We start from the raw sequence: 20,496 nt of genomic DNA, 5'->3' as shown, positions 1-20,496 counted from the left end.
ATCCTTGCCAACATTAGTTGTTGTTTGTGTTTTGGATGGCGGCCATCCTAACTGGTGTGAGGTGATATCTCATTGTGGTTTTAATCTGCATTTCTCTGATGATTAGCGATATGGAGCATCTTTTCATGTGTCTGTTGGCCATCTGAATTTCTTCTTTGGAGAAGTGTCTGTTCAGATCCTCTGCCCATTTTTTAATTGGATTTTTGCTTTTTGTTTGTTGAGGTGGGTGAGCTCTTTATATATTTTGGATGTCAACCCTTTATCGAATCTGTCATTTATGAATATATTCTCCCATACTGTAGAATACCTTTTTGTTGTATTTGTGGTGTCTTTTGCTGTACAGAAGCTTTTCGTCTTGATATAGTCTAACTTGTTCATTTTTGCTTTTGTTTCCCTTGTGCAGGGAGATATGTTTATGGAGAAGTTGCTCATGTTTATGTTGAAGAGATTTATGCCTATGTTTTTTTCTAAGGGTTTTACGGTGTCATGACTTACATTCAGGTCTTTGATCCATTTCGAATTTACTTTTGTGTATGGGGTTAGACAATGATCCAGCTTCATTCTCTTCCCTGTAGCTGTCCAGTTTTGCTAACACCAGCTGCTGAAGAGGCTGTCATTTCCCCATTGTATATCCATGGCTCCTTTATCATATATTAATTGACCATATATGCTTGGGTTAATATCTGGACACTCTATTATGTTCCGCTAGTCTTTGGGTCTGTTCTTGTGCTAGTACCAGATTATTGTGGCTTTGTGGTAGAGCTTGAAATTGGGAAGTGAGATCCCCCTGACTTTATTCTTCCTTCTCAGGATTGCTTTGGCTATTTGGGGTCTTTTGTGGTTCCATATGAATTTTAGAAGTATTTGCTCCAGTTCATTGAAGAATGCTGTTAGTATTTTGATAGGGATTGCATTGAATCTGTAGATTGCTTTAGGCAGGATGGCCATTTTGACAATATTAGTTCTTCCTACCCAAGAGCATGGGATGAATTTCCATTTGTTAGTGTCCTCTTGAATTTCTCTTAAGAGTGTCTTGTAGTTTTTAGGGTATAGGTCTTTCACTTCCTTGGTTAGATTTATTCCTAGGTATTTTATTCTTTTTGATGCAATTGTGAATGGAATTGTTTTCCTGATTTCTCTTTCTGCTAGTTCATCATTAGTGTATAGGAATGCAACAGATTTCTGTGTATTAATTTTGTATTCTGAAACTTTGCTGAATTCAAATATTAGTTCTAGTAGTTTGGGAGTGGAGTCTTTAGGGTTTTTTATGTACAATATCATGTCATCTGCAAATACTGACAATTTGACTACTTCCTTACCAGTCTGGATGCCTTTTATTTCTTTGTTTTGTCTGATTGCTGTGGCTGGGACCTCCAGTACTATGTTGAATAAAAGCAGGGAGAGTGGGCATCCCTATCTTGTTCTCGGTCTCAGGTGAAAAGCTTTCCACTTCTCACTGTTAAGTATGATGTTGGCTGTAGGTTTGTCAATATGGCCTTTATTATGTTGAGGTACTTGCCCTCTATACCCATTTTGTTGAGAGTTTTTATCATGAATGGATGTTGAATTTTGTCAAATGCTTTTTCAGAATCTATGGAGATGATCATGTGGTTTTTTTCCTTCTTTTTGTTGATGTGGTGGATGATGTTGATGGATTTTCAAATGTGGTACCATCCTTGCATACCTGAGATGAATCCCACTTGATCATGGTGTATGATCCTCTTGATGTATTTTTGAGTTCAGTTTGCTAATATTTTGTTGAGTATTTTTGCATCTGTGTTCATCAGGGATATTGGTCTGTAATTTTCTTTTTTGGTGGGGTCTTTGCCTGTTTTTGGTATTAGGATGATGTTGGCTTCATAGAATGGGTTTGGAAGTATTCCATCTTCTTCTACTTTTTGGAAAACTGTAAGGAGAATGGGTATTATACCTTCTCTAAATGTCTGATAAAATTCAGTGGTGAATTCATCTGGTCCAGGGGTTTTGTTCTTGGGTAGTTTTTTGATTACTGATTCAATTTCATTGCTGGAAATTAGTCTTTTTAGATTTTCTGTTTCTTCCTTGGTCAGTCTTGTATTTTTCTAGAAAGTTGTCCATTTCTTCTAGGTTATCTAGCTTGTTAGCATATAGATTTTCATAGTATTCTCTAATAATTCTTTGTATTTCTGTGGTGTCTGTTGTGATTTTTCCCTTCTCATTTCTGATTCTGTTGATGTGTGTAGATTCTCTTTTTCTCTTAATAAGTCTGACTAGGGGTTTATCTATTTCGTTTATTTTCTCAAAGAACCAGCTCTTGGTTTCATTGATTTTTTTCTATTGTTTTATTCTTCTCAATTTTATTTATTTCTTCCCTGATCTTTATTATGTCCCTCCTTCTGCCAACTTTGGCCTCTTTTGTTCTTCTTTTTCCAGTTGCAGTAACTGTGACTTTTGGCTATTCATTTGGGATTGTTCTTCCTTCTTTAAATATGCCTGGATTACTATATACTTTCCTCTTAATACTGCCTTCGCTGTGTCCCACAGAAGTTGGGGCATTGTGCTGTTGTTGTCATTTGTCTCTATATATTGCCTGATCTCTGTTTTAAATCTGGTCATTGATACATTGATTATTTAGGAGCAGGTTGTTAAGTCTCCATATGTTTGTGAGCCTTTTTGTCTCTTTGTACAGTTTATTTCTAGTTCTATACCTTTGTAATCTGAGAAGTTGATTGGTAGAATTTCAATCTTTTTGAATTTACTGAAGCTCTTCTTGTTGCCTAGTATGTGGTCTATTGTGGAAAATGTTCCATGTGCACTTGAGAAGAATGTGTATCCTGCTACTTTTGGGTGTAGAGTTCTGTAGATGTCTCTTAGGTCCATCTGTTCTAGTGTGTTGTTCAGTGCCTCTGTCTCCTTACTTATTTTCTGTCTGGTTGTTCTGTCCTTTGGAGTGAGTGGTGTGTTGAAGTTTCCTAGAACAAATGCATTTCATTCTATTTCCCATTTTAATTCAGTTAGTATTTGTTTCACATATGTTGGTGCTCCTGTGTTGGATGCATAGATATTTATAATGCTTATATCCTCTTGTTGGACTGACCCCGTTAGCATTATATAATGTCCTTCTTTATTTCTTATTACTTTCTTTGTTTTGAAGTCTATTTTTTCTGATACAAGTACTGCAATACCTGCTTTTTTTCTCCGTATTGTTTGCATGAAATATCTTTTTCCAACCGTTCACTTTTAGTCTCTGTATGTCTTTGGGTTTGAGGTTAGTCTCTTGTAAGCAGCATATAGATGAGTCTTGCTTTTTTATCCATTCTATACTTTGTGTCTTTTAACTGGTGCAGTCAGTCTGTTTACATTTAGGGTGATTATCGATAGATATATTCTTATTGCCATTGCAGGCTTTGGATTCATTGTTACCAAAGGTCCAAGTTAGCTTCTTTACTATTTAACTGTCTAACTTAACTCTCTTATTAACCTATTATAAATATAGTCTGGTGGTTCTTTATTTTTCTCCCTTCTTACTCTCCTCCTCCACTCTTTATATGTTAGTTGTTTTATTCTGTACTCTTTTGTGTTTCCCTTGACTGCTTTTGTGGACAGCTGATTTTATTTTTTGCCTTAGTTAGTATTTGGTTGGTCTGCTCTCTTTGCTGTGATTTTATTTTCTCTGGTGACAGCTATTTATCCTCAGGAGCACTTCCATCTAGAGCAGTCCCTTTAACATACCCTGTAGAGGTGGTTTGTGGGAGGCAAATTCCCTTACCTTCTGCTTATCTGGGAATTGTTTAATCCCTCCTTCAAATATAAATGATAATCTTGCTGGATACAGTATTCTTGGTTCAAGGCCCTTCTGTTTCATTGCATTAAATACATCATGCCATTCTCTTCTGGCCTGTAAGGTTTCTGCTGAGAAGTCTGATGATAGCCTGATGGATTTTCCTTTCTGGTGATCTTTTTTCTCTCTCTGGCTGCCTTTAATACTCTGTCCTTGTCCTTGATCTTTGCCATTTAATTATTATATGTCTTGGTGGTATCCTCCTTGGATTCCTTGTGTTGGGAGATCTGTGGGCTTTTCCATCGTCTGAGAGACTATTTCCTTCTCCAGCTTGGGGAGCTTTTCAGCAATTATTTCTTCGAAGACACTTTCTATCCCTTTTTCTCTCTTCTTCTTCTTCTGGTACCCCTATAATGTGAATATTGTTCCATTTGGATTGGTCACACAGTTCTCTTAATATTCTTTCATTCCTAGAGATCCTTTAATCTCTCTCTGCCTCAGCTTCTCTGTATTCCTGTTCTCTGATTTCTATTCCATTAATAGTCTCTTGCACCTCATCCAGTCTGCTCTTAAGTCCTTCCAATGATTGTTTCATTTCTGTAATGTCCCTCCAGATTTCATCCCTTAGCTCTTGTATATTTCTCTGCAGCTCTTTCAGCATGGTTATGACTTTTATTTTGAATTCTTTTCCAGGAAGATTGGTTATATCTATCTCGCCAGGCCCTCTCTCTGGCATTTGAGTGATTTTGGACTGAAGCAGTTCTTCTGCCTTTTCATGGTGATAGAAGTGATCGCCAGTGAGTGGCACATGTGTCAGCTGGGAGAACAGAGTCCCTTCCTGCTTGCTGTTCACTTTGCCCTTCTCCACTGTCTGTGCCGGTTACCTGTAAACAGGGAGTAGTTTCTGGTTTAATCCCCTGATCTGCCATGGGCGGGGTGGCCCTTGGGATGGCCTAGGGCACTGTGGGAAGTCGCAGGCACGTGGCATGTGTTCTCCTGCAAGATGGGCGCCCCTTCATGCCTTCCGGACCCTACGCCAGCTTCCTCTGTGCCAGGCAGCTGCACACAGGGGGCAGCCTCTGTGTCTGCTCTGGTCAGCCGCGTGCTGGGAGAAGCCTGCGTGGTTGCCATGGGCAGGGCTACTCCCTGGCTCATCCTCAGCAATGGCGGGTCAGCCAGTTTGGTTGCAGTGCCAGTTGAGGGGGAATGAACGGCAGGCTGCTTATCACCATGAGGGGCTTCAGAGCTGCATTGCCACCCAGGGGGGGCAGTTAGGGTGCCTGAAGTTCCTTAGGATTCTCAGCCTGCTGGGCTCAGTGTGCCGGGAGAATTTTGCCCACCTGTTAAACCCTTGTCCCTTTCAGGCCTTTAAAACACCCACTTTTCTTTTGTCCCAGGGGAGCTGGCTGTGGGGACCCACTCACAGTCTTTGTCTCGGATTTTACTTTTCTGTCCCTCTAATATCCAGTACACCATGCAATGTGTGTCTGTGCTCCAGGTTCAGATTACTAGGGCTGGTTATTTAGCAGTCCTGTGCTTCCACTGCCTCCCCACTCTGATTTTTTTCCTCCTGCCTGGGGTGGGGGGAGTGCTTGGGTCCCACCTGGTCACATCTTTGTATCTTAACCCTTTTTGTGAGATGCTGAGTTCTCACAGATGTAGATGTAGCCTGGCTGTTGTACTGTATCTTCTGGTCCCTCTTTTAGGAATAGTTGTATTTGCTGTATTTTCAAAGTATGTATGGTTTTGGGAGGAGAATTCTGCCACCCTACTCATGCTGCCATCTTGAGCGCCCCCTTAAAAATTATCTTTTAAGAATGATGAATATTTTATTTTTAAAATTGGGTAATCTGAACCAAAACTTCCAGGCTTCAGGTTTTGTCTATCATCACAGATTCCATAAAATAAGTCTTAGTAGCTCAGTTGCATCATTGTATTGTGGCAGTATATCAGGGACATGACCCAGGAGATTTAGGTAAAGGACAATGCTGTATTTTTAAAACTATGGGGGCATAGGTTTGTTTTTTTTTTAATTAGGAGAAGTTGTGTATGCAAAAATGAATACTACAAACAGTTGAAAAGAAACAAAACAGATTAAAAATCTTTACCCAAATATGTTTTATGTAGTCTTTCTGCTTTTTAATAATAATTGCCACATTCCAGCTAGAAAGCAACCTTCTTGAATCATACGAGGCATTCTTCTCTTTTATATATGTTTCACTGAAAGCTAAAAGTTTTGGCTAAACCTCTAAAAATTAATCTAAATATCCTGAACCCAGTTTAGCAGAAGTTTCCTCTGGGAAGGATAAATGAATCAATTCATTTCCTGAAAAAAGGAAGACTTACCTCTAGTATGTACAGGACTATGATTCAGCAAATTAAATATTTGTCTTGTCTTTATGTTTCTAAGAAATTGTCATCTTTAAATGTAATTGTAAAATCCAAATAAGTGTCAATCAACAAGTTGATAATAGTGTGCCATGCCTGTCTGTTAACTATTTTTCAACTCAAATGATTGAAATCTTTGACCACATGAAAATGTGCTCTAGCCTTTGCCAGTAGATTTGATTATATTTTGGGTAGTGAGATCCTTTGAGACTAGAGGGTGACTAAAACCTTAGTTAAAAAAGAAAACACTTTCAGGAAAGTGTTGTGAGCCAAACTAATTTGCAAAAATCTTGCTAAAATGAATGCAAGTGTGTAAAGGAAGAAGATTCAGTGACATGGATGAGTTAGTTATTCCTATAGTATCAGGTCACTGCTCACACACACTTTCCATTTCCAAAAGCAGTTGCTATGGTAACATTTGGAACTGGAACTCTCACTGATGCTGTGAGGATGATTATGTGGCTTATGTCAGAAAAATGAAAGAAAGCAGATTTTAGGTGGATTTTATATTTTTTGAAATTTGTGTTTCCTAAAACAACCATTTTAAATAATCATGTTATCATTCTAATATAATACAATAATCCCAGGCATTCAAATTAGCAAAAATAGTGAAAGATTATTACTTAGTGTGATAGATGCTAACCACTTTATTGATGATAAACCTTTTCTAGCACTACTATAATTAGGGGAGAGTAGTGTTCACCATAAAACAAAGTGACATAGAGGAATGGGGTAAAAAATTTTATTACTTAAATAGGATTAACATATTTTTAGATTTGTTTTTTATAATTTATATTACATTTTAATATATATTAAATATATTCATTTGCATATTTTTATTTAAAATTTTAAAAAATATCTTCACACTTTGTGTAAATTGGGATTTGTTTGGTTTTGAGTACCATAGATGTTAGCTATCTGTAAAGGTAGTGTCATTAAGGGTTGGGGTTTGTAATCCGACAAACTTAGCTTCAAACCCCACTTACGTCTTCTAATAGCTATGTGATCCTGGGCAAATTAGTTGCCCTTCAAGGGCTCCACTTTCCTCTGTGAAATGAGGGTGGTGATAACACTTCCTGTCTCATATGAGTTTGAGGATTAAAAGAGAGAATGCACATGAAACCTGTAGCTTGGATCTCCATTAAATGTTAGTGCTGTTGCATGTTGTAGCTTCCACTGCTGTGATAATCACCGTTATTTATAAAATCGTTTGTCACTGTCTCTTGATTTTTTTTTAAAGAAACTTTAAAAAGTTTATCAATACTTGAGTAATGAGATGGGAAAGAAAACCCAATTAAAATGTAAGATTCAGGCAGCAGCTAATGTGTGGCAGGAAACGAGTGTTTGCACCTCATTAATTATCAGCCTGAATGGTTAAAATAGGCTTAGGTTGTCGATGAATTTTATATAAAGTACTTGAGATTTTTAGTCATGGTGCAAAACCAGAACTGATAATTTCACTAAAATGCTAGTTGTTAATCTCACAAAATGCTAAGCTCTGCAAACATTTTTCTTGCAACTCCATTTATCTCGTATGCATAGAAGAGGGGTTCTAGAGTAAGCTTGTCATATACAAAGAAGAGGGGTCCTGGAGTAAGCATGGGTGAGGAGTTTCACTCACAGACTAAGCAGTTGCTGTGAACAGCACAACAGAGAAAGCTTGATGTGTAAAAGAGTTATTAGCCCAGGTGAAAAGGCAGGACACCTGTCTGTCACAACAGATCATTCTTTATGGACTTGGCTTGGTATAGATTGGTATTCTGCTCAGCATGGATTATGTTTTCCTTCCAGTTAAATGTATTTTCTCATGACATTTGTCACAAGTTCCTGGTAGCATGTCTAATACTAGTTACCCTGAGATTCTCTACTGTTGACTTTTTGAAAGTTCAGGGATCCAGGTCCAGCATCCTTGTTGCCCTGGACCCACTTTGTGTGCATCCTAAATCAATGGAGTACTTAGGAAAGACCTCTTTTTAAGCTGAAAGGCCTTGGCTGGTATTTGCTTTGCCAGTACTTCAGGGTTTTAGTGTTTCTCTTTCTTATATACTTTTCAGTTCTGGTTGCAAAGGATTTCTGTGAGAGGGGACGTTTCCAGGATTTCTGTGAGAGGGGACATTTCCAGTTCCTGTCCTTTCTTTTCCTGAAAAGGAATGTTTTAAGAGCACTAAAGTGATCTCAGCAGCTGGGCAAGCCAGTCTGAGAGACAGATTTAAACCAAAGATGAATGAAGAAAAAAGTGGCTTAGTGGCAAGTGCTTATATAGACTTTGTTATAGCAGCAAAAACAAGGAAGGACTCTAGACTGTTCCTTAACTATGCACTCCCTAAGGGGTTACCTTGAAAATCTCCGAGCCCATTCAGAGAGTATTCAGAAATCATCTTTCTACTGGTCACTTGCTATGTTTAACTGTTTTAGTGGTATGGCTATAAACCAAGACAATAATAATCTGACTGCCTGTACCTTCCATCAGCCAGACAACTAACCCTTTGGGAAGTTCTGTACTGAGACGATTCCTTTTGACCACATTGCTCACGTGATGAGGGACCACTGAGACTTCAGAGGTTAATTCTGTTTGATGCTTTCCCAAGTCTAAGCAGACCCCTTTCAGTGTGCCAAGGAGCAGAATGATTTTCTTCTCAGGGAATCTAGAATGAACATTATGTACAAGGAAATCCTTTCTGAGAAGGAGAACCACTAAGGTATTGACCTAGAAGCTCACCACAGGGCCATTGTGATCCCCCGTGGTTTCTGACACACCGCCCGCTGTCCTGCTGGGGAACCAGCTCCCTCCGCCTGGCACAGGACGCAGCCCGTGCTGACCTGCTGCTTTTCTAATGACTTTGTTTTAAGGAAGATGGTCTAATAAGTGCTTGATATAATTCAGAGCTAAAATGCTCTTGCTTCCAACATTGATTTCCTCTATTTTAAGATAAAATCTTTCTCTGTATATTCCTAGAAGAGTCAAGGAATGGGGAAATAAATCAGCCAACAATAACTTCTCATCCAAAGCAAGGTCTATTAAAATGTCCCTGACAGAGAAAGACAAGTACCAAATGATTTCACTCATATGTGGAGTATAAGAACAAAGAAAAACTGAAGGAACAAAACAGCAGCAGAATCACAGAACCCAAGAATGGACTAACAGTTACCAAAGGGAAAGGCACTGGGGAGGATGGGTGGGAAGGGAGGGATAAGGGCGGGGAAAAAGAAAGGGGGCATTAGTATTAGCATGTATAGTGTTGTGGGGGGGCATGGGGAGGGCTGTGCAACACAGAGAAAACAGGTGGTGATTATACAGCATCTTTCTATGCTGATGGACAGTGACTGTAGTGGGGTGGGGGGGTACTTGGTGAGGGGGGGAGCCTGGTAAACATAGTGTTCTTCATGTAATTGTAGATTAATGATAGCAAAAATAAAAACAAACAAACAAACAAATAAATCAAGTGTCCCTGACATACACCTAGCTATCTTAAAATAATAAATTTCCCTACACATAACAACTAGTAGTCAACAAGAGCCCAAGTGCCTGGTGAGTGTCCTGGCCCAGGTAAGGGAATTCTCAGTGAGCACAGAAGGAGCATTTGTTTCTTCATATGAATGTCTGAGAAGTCACTTTAAGCCCTAATAACAGCAAAGTGTCTTAAGAGTCTAGGAAAGACTTATGAACTAGAGATACCGTAGAATTGCCAGAGAGTCTTTGCAAATGCCTCAGACTCAGTTTTGTGCGTTCCAGGTAGGATGTTATCCATGAGCCAAATAATCTTAACATTAAACATTTAATGCTCCAATGCCATCAGTTTTTCTAATTTAAAAAAATCTAAAGGCATAAACAAAAGGGATTAATTTTGCTATAGAACTGTGTGTGATTCATTGTAATAATCATCTCACTGCACCTGGGTTTCTGACCAGTAACTTCTGAGTACTAAACTTGAATCTGAACTGCATTTATTTACATTTTTTCTGGGAGTGAATGTCCCTTCAGCAGAATGGATAATGGTGTCATTGTAGCAGTTTCTGAAATAGTGGGAAAAAAAACAGGACACATCACATCTGTGAGATATTATCATAAGTATCAGTGAGGTCAGTAGCCTTTAAACAGGATTATTAGGATGACAGTATAAAAATTAGAAAGTTTTATGGTGAGTGGAAAACAGCAAAGAGGTTTGCATGCTATAATTGCAACTGTTTAGAAAGTACCCATGCATGTGGGCAAAAGTTGGACAATAATGTGAAAATAGTTGCATTGGGATAGGATGATTGCATGATTGCATGTGGTGCTTTTCTTGATATATTTTTAAAGAAATTCCTTTGATGTCCTTATGTTAAATTTCTAAGTAATGATGATAAAAAATCCAGGACTAACAGATTTCTCAAATAACTGAAAAAGCCTGGGGATTTTTTCCCATAGTTATTCCTCATAAAATTGGCCGAGTCATAGAAGGAAGTCCAGCTGATCGCTGTGGAAAACTGAAAGTGGGAGATCATATCTCTGCGGTGAATGGACAGTCCATCATTGAGCTGTCCCATGACAGCATTGTCCAGCTGATCAAAGATGCCGGGGTCACTGTCACGCTAACAGTCATTGCCGAAGAAGGTAAGGACCCAGGAGACCTGCCCTCCCCAAGGCGCTGTGCGGGGCACCACGGCTGAGAAGGCAGTGGCTTCCTCCAGCTTCCCCGCGGTTGCTGCAGTGGTGGAACTGTGTATGTACTTTCTTTTTGCCTTTTCTACTTAATGAATTTAAAAGACAATTTATTACAAAGTTGTCAGGAGCTCAAGAAAAATAATCCAGTTAGGGAGTGGTATTTATGTGCTGGAGAAGCAAACACCCAGAAGTGAAAGAGTTGGTAAGCTTTTCAGATACTACTTTCTTAATGTCTTAAGTCTCTGTCTGCTTAAGTGAGAGGAAATCCTCTGAACAGAAAGTCACTGTTGCCATCAAGCCTGTCAGGTCAGGCCCACGCCCATGTGCCTTTCCCTGGGGGCAGGGCTCTGTCCCGGGGGCAGGCAGGCAGTGGGAATGACCCCTAAATAGGGCATCGCCTTGCTTTAAAGCTGCCTTTGAGCATTAGGAATTAATTCCTAATTAGGAACCATTTTGAATGACACCAGTTCATTTCTTTGTTTACGAATTAGAAGATAACCATTACACAATGCTTATCTCATTTTTCCTGATTTTGCAAAACTAACAGGAGAAGCCAAAAACAATTATGAAGGGGCCAGTCTGTCATATTAAAATTCCTTGTACTATAATGTGTATTCACGTCCCATTTTCCCCCAAGATCCTCTAATCTAGTCAGTTTTCAAGTCTTTTCATTCTTGATTCTTCCTTTTGTTTTTTTCTTCCTGCTGCACCACTCTCATACATTAATAGCTAAGGTATTATATAAATCTCCCTTCTATCCAAGATCCTGTCGTGGGTGTTTCTGCGTGGACATGAGTTCACCCGGCTGCTTTCTGAGGCCCTTCTAGTTCTAGGACCTTGTGACATCCCAACTTCGGCTGTTTTCCCTTTTCGGGTCTATTCCCACACTGCCCAGACTCTGTTGAGTCTTCTAAAATCCTCATTCAAAGCTCCTCCAGTGCCTTCCATTCTCTAAACAGAAAGTGTTTTATAATTTTGCTCCCAGTCTGCCTTTTAAATTTGCCTCCCAGTGTTCTTTCCAAGCCCTCTCTTGACTAGACCTCATTGCCTCTGTGTACATGGGCTTCCTCCCCCTAAACTCCCTTGTACTCTTTATCTCTGTAAATCATTAAGCATTATTCTTATATATAGCTCTCTCCCTATTAAAATCATCTGCTCTTTGAGGACAAAGACAATATTATCAATAGGTTATGATACTTAGTAGGCACTCAGTAAATATTTTTTTGAATGAAAGAATAAGTGAAGGAATGAAGAAATGGAGTAAAAATCCAGATTTTCAGCTCTGTGGAAGCACCTAGCAGAGGTAATAAAAACCCAATAGAAAAAGTAAGGCTCTTAGCTAATTGTATGGCCTTAAACCAGCCCCTTAAAATTTCTGTCCTTCAGTTTTTTTATCTCTAGAATGGGAATAAATACGTATTCCAGGATCATTGTGAAGATTAAAGGTGAAATGTACATAATCTGCGTAAATGCCCTGAGATGCTCATCTGCTGACGGCTGCTGCGGTCTCACCGCCTCCTCTCATGGCCGGCTTCCTCGTTTGCATCTCTAATTCCCACCTCCTAAGGAAACAATATTTAGTAAGCACTTAATGTATGGCAGGTATTGTCCTAAATACATCAGTTAACTCATTTAATACACAAGTCCTAGGTAGGTGCTCTTATTTTCCTATTCTGTAGATAAAGAAACTGAGAGCATCAACACAGAGCAGTTTGATAACTTGCCCACAGTCATAAAAGCAGTGGCAGAACCAATATCTGAACCAGGCTGCCTGGCTCCAGAATCTATGCCCTCAACTACTCTGTGCCTTCGCCAGCCACAGTATCAGAGATAACCCTCCCCTGCCAACCGCGTCTCCTCTGTCCCTCACCCTGCTTTTGTTTTCTGCATTGCACTTATCTCTGCCTGAGATTATTTAACTATTTGTTTGTTTATTGTCATGTCCTCCTGTAGAACATGAAGTCATAAGATTCATGAGTTAGAGATTTTGTCATGTTCAATCATGTCAATCTCAATGGCCTAAAACGATATTATGCACATAGTAAGTACTCAGTAAAAAAATAGTTTTTGAAGGATTATTGTTACTTAATGTGATTTGATCAAATTTCTTTATCTTGGCCTTTTTACCATGATCTCTATGGCCTGCTTTTTATCCATAAATTTGTGCTGTGACCCACAAAAAAAATCCAGGCTTCAGTGCCACAGGAAATAACACTGTAGGGTTGTTCTGAGATGTATGTAGTGTACTTGTACTACCATGTTTGGCATGCAGTAGTGATGGAGCTGCTAGAAGTAGTGGAACCAGCAGTAGTATAGATCAGTATTTCTTAAACAATCTATAGAAAAGGACCAGTGGCCTTTTTCCAATCCATCACAGACCACATTTTTGTGAAATATAAAAAAAATTAAATGAAAAATAACAGACATAAAATTATTCTGTGGAATTGTTTTAAAATTTCTAGATGCTTGCTCCCAATATGTTTATACATCTTATTGCTGACTGACCCAAATACCATACATTTAATAGCCTTGAGATAGTAGTACAAAGACCACTTCTTTCTCTAAGTGAATTTTTCCCCCAAATTACCTTTATTGCTGATGGTATATTCTCTGAGAGGTTGTCCAAAACTGCTTAGTCATTTTTCTTGAAGTTAAAGTTCACTTTGACATACTGCCCAGATACTGCAGGACATACTCTTACAATTTCCTATATAATGCTGGTCAGTGTTTAGGAAAGATGGAAGGGTAGAAGGACACTTCCTGGCACTGACATACTTAAAAGTCTGTTTCATATGCAGGCACAGCCTCTTAAAATACATTACATTTGACATGTAAAATCACATTTCAATGATTACACCTGATTTTAGTATACTCTTAAGTTTTATAAAACTATGGAAACATTGAGAATATTATTATTTTTAGGAAAATAGAAAGTGTCCCTTCTGTCCATAAAAGTCCCATTTGTGGAGCTTGTAAGTCTTCCAAATTTTTCATTGTGTTTGGTTTAAAATGTCAGCCACACTAACAAGTCAAGTGAACATTCATTGCTCTGAGGGGGTTTTCCAAACTCACCCTTAGAACTGCATTACCTCCCATCTCATGCTGCTCCCCCACTTTCACTATCAGTAGGTTAGACAAAACCTCTTTTTCCCCTTTTATAGATGCTATTTAATATTTGTGCTTATTTTGCCAAGGCAATGGTTAACCAAGTTCCTAAGTGAAGTGTGGGATCTGGTATAACTCTCAAACATATCTGTGTTTTGGGCCTCTCTCTGCCTCGTGGCGTCCCCACCGCTGTGGGCCTCTACCATGGTGTCCTACTCTCAAGCATAGAACAGACATTGATTATGCCTGGTTGTTCTTGTTGTAAAGACCTTTAAATTGTATCATTTTCCAAAACTGGTTTCTAATTTTCTGTCAGGTCTTGTTCATTTCCTTTTTCAGAGTGAATACAAGTTGCCAGAGGGCAACCAAGGACTATGTTAGAAGGCGCTGGTAGTGTTGACATAATTGTTTTGTTCTCTTTTCCATTTATCTTAGAAGAATGTAGAAAAATTGTAACTGATCAGTTTATTTATAATATCCTTTTCTGAAGTTATACACCCATTGCTGTAGCCAAACTAGTGAAGCCAAAAAATTCTCCAAACTGGATTCGTACAAAGGTGCATGTCTCTCCTGGTCATCTTGTTGATAGATGTATTTTTTCCCCATCAGTTCCCAGTCCCTTAATAATAGCCATGAATTTGCAATGACATGAGAATTCAACTCTATAATGGGCACTCAAGTTTAGAGGTGGGTAACTTGAAATTGACCTACCCAGTAAGCTAACGTAGAAGGGCTTCTGGGAATTTCCAGTGGATACAGGAGTATAAAGACAAATGAGGTGTGTTTCCTGCAATCAAGGAGTTCATGGTCTAGCAGGAGAGACAGGTATGCCCCCAGCTCTGATACAATGTGGTAAATGCTATGAACACAGTGTGCATAAAGAGCCAGGTTAAGATTTCACAGAGGTGACCTTTTGAATAAGAGATGAAGTGGAAAGGCAGAAGTGCCCAGGTGACAAATTTGGATATTGTCAGCAATAAAAAGTCAACTGTAGTTTTTAAGCAAGGCAGTGGCATATTTCATTTTATGTACAAAGACTGGAATCCATGGAACACAATGAAGATGAGATTAGCGGCAAAGGGACCAGTGAAGAGGTCAATGTAAGTAACTTAAGCTAATCAATAAATTCATGATAGTAACATAAAAGAGCAACAAAGAAATTTCCAGGTCACCCTCAAAAAGGTTCATGCTCCACTCTCCCTTCCTGGAATGGCTAGGAGGAGGAAAGGCGACCCTCTGGATAAGTTCTGCACTGGGGGGTCCCACGTCTCTACATCTGGTACAAGTTGTTGAAATCCACATAGACACACAAGCCCAGCAGCCACAGAGCATTACTAATCCTCGGGGGCTACCAGGGCTTGGCTGTGTACTGTCACCGTTACCCTCCTCCTGCCACTTCTTATGCTCTTGGCTGTGTTTCCAGAGTACTCTCTAGCTTTTAGTTGCAGGAAGTTCTTAAATAAAAATACTTTATCTGTTTTTTAGTCCTGAAAACTCTGAAGAGAAACAACTAATCCAAGCCCTAAAATAGTGATGCTATAGTAAAGCCTGAAGTTTCAGCCCCTTGATAGGATTGCTTCCTAAACATTTATATCCTTGTCTTTAACATCAGTCTTCAGCTCCATTAAATTCCAAGATTCAGTTTATAGCTTTTCCCACATGTTCTACCCTAAAAATGGCCTCTACATTGAATATTTTTGCTAAGTAAGGTAAATATTTAAGAATATACACCTTAAGAGAAATACAACCCCGAATAGGACTTTATCATTGTAATCATTATGATGATGATAACAATAATTATAACAAACATTTCTATAATGAATATAATATGCCAGGCACTGTTCTAAGCATACATATTAGCTTATTTAATCCCATGAGGTAGCTATGATTTCCTTTTTATAGATGAGATGATTTGAAACACAGAGAATATAAGTAATTTGTTCAAGAATACACAGCTAGTAAATGATGGGGCCAGGCTTAAACCCTGTCAGTCTTGCTCCAGGTCTGAATCAGTAAATTATGCTCCCTCTCTCTGATATTTTAAATATCCTACCAATATACCAAATATACAAATAAATGTATATTTGGACAGGGTCAACACCAGAAAGTTTTAGCCTTAAAAAATGCATATCCAACAGCCATAAGCATCTCTTTTAAGTGTCCTCTCCATGACTTGCTGCCTAATTCTAGATACAGGCAGTTCCTATGCTTAGTTATGCAATCTGCCTTCCAGGAACTACAGGAGTCTGGTGCTGGTGGGAATGATACAGAAATGTTGCTTTTTTCACCTATATTTATGCTCTTAGAAAATAGAAGCAATAAAATCTTTCTAAACATTTGTCAACACTGGGGATGGTTTTATGTTTATCTTTGATATTCAGTGGCAGGCAGAACAGTTGCTTCGATTTAAAAGACATAGGTTCAAAGATGCGTGTGTGGTTTGTTGACCGGCCTCTGTATTCCAGCGTCCTGGAGACCTGTCTCTGTCACCTAGAGCGGCTGACCGATCACGGGGAATGCGCTCTGGAAATCCATAGAGGAGGCTCCAAGGGCGGTCTTGGAGTTCTGTCCTCCAGCCAAGGCTGCATGTTCGTTTGTGAGTTTCATGTTGTGTGAGGGCCAAAGAAAGGTGAAAGGGAAATCATGTATGGTAAGAATGTGGTTCTCTTCAAACATAAATATGTATCAAAAACCAGAGAGAGAGAAGTCAGTGTTCCAGCTACAGACGATGACAACAGTGCTGTTCATGCTGAAGTCAGTGAAGCTGTAACCGTCCGTTTGTTACTGTCGCACCTTCACAGGTCCACTTGGCCTTCACCTTTTTTTAAGTACCCATTCTTAATTCTGCTGTTTTCTCATTTGAACAGAGCATCACGGTCCACCATCAGGAACAAACTCTGCCAGGCCGAGCCCAGCCCTACAGCACAGGCCCATGGGACAGTCACAGGCCAGCCACATGCCTGGGCACAGGTGAGGCTGCTCTCAGATTTTGTTTTCTTCTTCTTCTCTTCACCCCCTCCCGCCCCCACTCCCTGCCCCACGCAGTATCAGAAGCCGGCTGGGAGGTCAAAATGGGAACTCTCGGGTTTTCTGCCCTCAGATGCCTTCCCCATCCCCTCCACCCCCTCATTTCCTTCATCCCTCCTCGCAGCGCCATCCAGGGACAGCGTAATTATCCAGTCATGCCTGACAAGCGGGATCAGAAAGCGGCAGCAGCGTCTGGCTCTGCTGCTCTTGGCCCTCCTCCTTTCACTGGGAGGCCCGGCCCCGCGTGGGCTGCTGTCTTCCCAGACGCCCTAAGTAGAGCAGAGTAGTATTTGTACAATATGTCTTTCCTCTTAAATAAAAATACTTTATCTGTGTTTTAGTCCTGAAAACTTTGAAGAGAAACAACTAATCCAAGCCCTAAAATAGTGATGCTATAGTAAAGCCTGAAGTTTCAGCCCCTTGATAGGATTGCTTCCTAAACATTTATATCCTTGTCTTTAACATCAGTCTTCAGCTCCATTAAGTTCCAAGATTCAGTTTATAGCTTTTCCCACATGTTCTACCCTAAAAATGGCCTCTACATTGAATATTTTTGCTAAGTAAGGTAAATATTTCAGAATATACACTTTAAAAGAAATACAACCCCAAATAAAACTTTATCATTGTGATCATTATGATGATTGGATAACAATAATTATAACAGAAACATTTCTATAATGAATATAATATGCCAGGCACTGTTCTAAGCATATATATTAGCTTATTTAATCTAGCTGTGTGTTCTTGAACAAATTACTTATATTCTCTGTGCTTCAAATCATCTCATCTATGAAAAGGAAATCATTGTTGAAAATATTAACCATGAGACAAAAGCTAGATTTCCAGAAATTCAGCATCTTCCTAGGCAAAGGAGCTGTTCTCTCTGAGAGAGGGTCAGCTTATCTGCCCTCTGGTTCAGTTACTTGGGTGCTTTCCTTGATGTAAACTGCACGGAGACACCCTTAAAACAAAACAGAACAACGTGGGGGTGTTGACGGGCGTTAATGCTGGAGGTAACAAGATTTTTGTCTGGCATCACCGTGGTTCTAGATACAGTCTGTCTTTATAGCAGGTTTTCAGAGGGAGAATGGCAAGGGTCAGCTTTTTTAAAATAAATTAATTAATCTACCTTTACTTGTAGAATGTGTTTCATTTTCTTTGTTCAGAAAATGACCTGACTTCTCTCTTGTAGAAGTGCCCTGGAAGGTGAAATCGGAAAGGATGTCTCCACTTCTTACAGACATTCGTGGTCTGACCCCAAGCACCTGGCCCAGCCGGAGCCTGCAGGGGTCTCCGTGGTGGGCGGTCGGCACAGTCAGGTAAGCATGTCCCCCAGACGCAGACTGCTCTTTTCAGTTGTTGAATCACTGACACTGGTAAATTTTTATTGCAAATCAGTTCAGATAAATTTGTTCTCAAAGTTAGTAATGCTTGAGGACCTCCTGTGTGTCTGGCATTCCGTTAACTTCCGTGAGAGAATGTAAATGAGTCAAAGACAAGTGTACTCTGTAGTTGGAGAGATCTGAACCCTTAGTTGCATGTTTGACATAGCACTGTTTGAGTTCCTCAAAGCAGAGGTTAGGCTTTTTTGTTTTTTGTTTTCAGGAAAATTAATCAAAATCTACCTAAAGGATGAACTCCCCAAAATTCTGTTCTCTGATTGTCCTGTGCACATTGACCAACTAGTAGAGAGAAAACATGTGATCTTCAGTTTAGGTTGTATTTATAAAATTTATAAAATTATAAAAATTAAGTAGCCCCTCAGCCAAATGTACATTCCTTCCCTAAGCTACAGGACTGCGTCCTGAGAGTCCCGCTCACCTCCCCCAGCCCTAAAGGCTGCCCTCCATGGGCTGCAGCCAAGCTGGTTCTGTTCACGCTTCCTCTCACTTAGGGCCTTGGCTGCTACCCCGTGGAGCTGGAGAGGGGCCCACGGGGCTTCGGGTTCAGCCTCCGAGGGGGAAAGGAGTACAACATGGGGCTGTTCATCCTGCGCCTGGCCGAGGACGGCGCGGCCATCAGAGATGGCAGGATTCACGTGAGTTGGCTTCTTTCTGCAACCTTCGGTTCTGGCTCCAGACGGGAAACTTATGAAAACTGTTGACTGAAGGGAATGCAGAAACCTCCTGAATCTAAAAGGCAGGATTTTCCATCCGTAACACCTGGAAGGCAGACACTTGTCATTCGCCGCATAAACCTCTGCACTTGTTTCCCGCCAGCGCGCGGCGCTCCGCCCACCGGGACTGGTCAGTAAGAAAAATCATGTTTACTTACAGAGTCAACGTTTGAGGCCAGTGGATTAGTAAATAAAATATACTTTCATCCTATGAAAAGTCTTGTAAAAGCCAGGATAAAACAGAATCTTCAACTTCTTCCAAGAAATAATAGGCCTTTTTTTTACCCTTTTAGCTACCTCTAGAGGTAGCCAAAAATTGAAAAGCATGACTTTTCCAACCTTTATTGTTATTTGAAGGACTGGAATCCACATCAGTACCCCCAAGGTATTTATTCTCTGCTTGGAAACCCCATAGCTTTGTACCTGACCTTGCAGACCAGATTGTTCATGGATCTGGATGAGAGATTTTTCCTCCTTTGAATGTTACTTGAAATGGAATCATATAGAAGACAAGTGCTGGCCTCAAACTGCAAAAAAATAATTAATTCACGAGTATTCAGTTAGGTTACACACTAAAAATTTTCAATTCTAGAAAGCCTTCCTCCACTACTTGAGAAATTGGATTTCCACCCTCGACCATGAATAGGCATTAGGTAAAGAGAATTTTTTTTTTTACTTTTAACTAAGTAAACTAACTAGAAAGGCAGATGATTAGAAAGCATATTCTAATAATGATTAGAAAAGGCTCCTGGGTGATTGCAGTTTTGAATTTTGCACATCACTCCCCACTCTCATTACTCATTTCATAAATAGGTATTGAGTATTTGCTCACCCAAAGCTTTATACCTGGTACTGAATGAGTTGGGAGAAGAGGTGACCCCAGAACAAATGAGATGCCATCCTTCCTCTAAATGGCCAGACCTGTGTACAAGTTCAGAGGAGGTGAGGATGAATACAGAAGATTTCACAGAGTAAGTGGTTTTGGAAAGTGGGTAGGATTTCAATACAGAGAGACTGAGAAAAGAAAATATTCCAAGCTGAAGAAATGAGCACGAGGATAAAACTAAGTACACATCATGTATAGGAAACTGCAAGTGGTCGTTTATCTAGTTTATTTAGAAAATACACAGGAGAGGATATAAAAGTAGGTAGTCACCAATATGGAGGGTCCAAGAGAGTAGGAAGCCACTGAAGGCTTTAGAGCCAGAAGTTCCCCCTCAGAGCAATACACTGAGAAATATGTTCTTGGTGTGTCAGATGGATAAGAATAGTGGGAGCTATAGTTCAGGCATCCAGTGGTAGTGGTAGAGTAGAAGACATGAGATGCCTGTGAGATCAGCTGGTAATGAAGAAAGGACCAATCCAGATGACTGATAAGTCTTTATATGAGGGAGGGATGAAGGAAAAGAGAAGAAGCAATGGCTACAAGCTTTGCCCCTGTACTATGAGAAACAC

The 20,496-nt window shown here is 39.8% G+C and overlaps 1 protein-coding gene across 5 annotated transcripts in view; it reads left to right on the top strand.

Moving 5' to 3' along the window:
* MAGI3 (membrane associated guanylate kinase, WW and PDZ domain containing 3) overlaps nt 1-20,496 on the top strand; it is a 298,231-nt gene that overhangs the window by 266,709 nt on the left and 11,026 nt on the right. For all 5 annotated transcript variants that reach the window (XM_036923409.2, XM_036923408.2, XM_036923411.2 and 2 more), the window contains exons 16-19: nt 10,557-10,742; nt 16,766-16,868; nt 18,118-18,244; nt 18,820-18,963. In XM_036923409.2, coding sequence (XP_036779304.2) covers nt 10,557-10,742; nt 16,766-16,868; nt 18,118-18,244; nt 18,820-18,963 — 560 coding nt within the window. The remainder of the gene's footprint in view (nt 1-10,556; nt 10,743-16,765; nt 16,869-18,117; nt 18,245-18,819; nt 18,964-20,496) is intronic.

The sequence above is a fragment of the Manis pentadactyla genome, chromosome 4, assembly GCF_030020395.1.
Source record: "Manis pentadactyla isolate mManPen7 chromosome 4, mManPen7.hap1, whole genome shotgun sequence".
NCBI classification, from domain to species: Eukaryota; Metazoa; Chordata; class Mammalia; order Pholidota; family Manidae; genus Manis; species Manis pentadactyla.
This window is presented reverse-complemented; position numbering and strand designations above follow the sequence as displayed.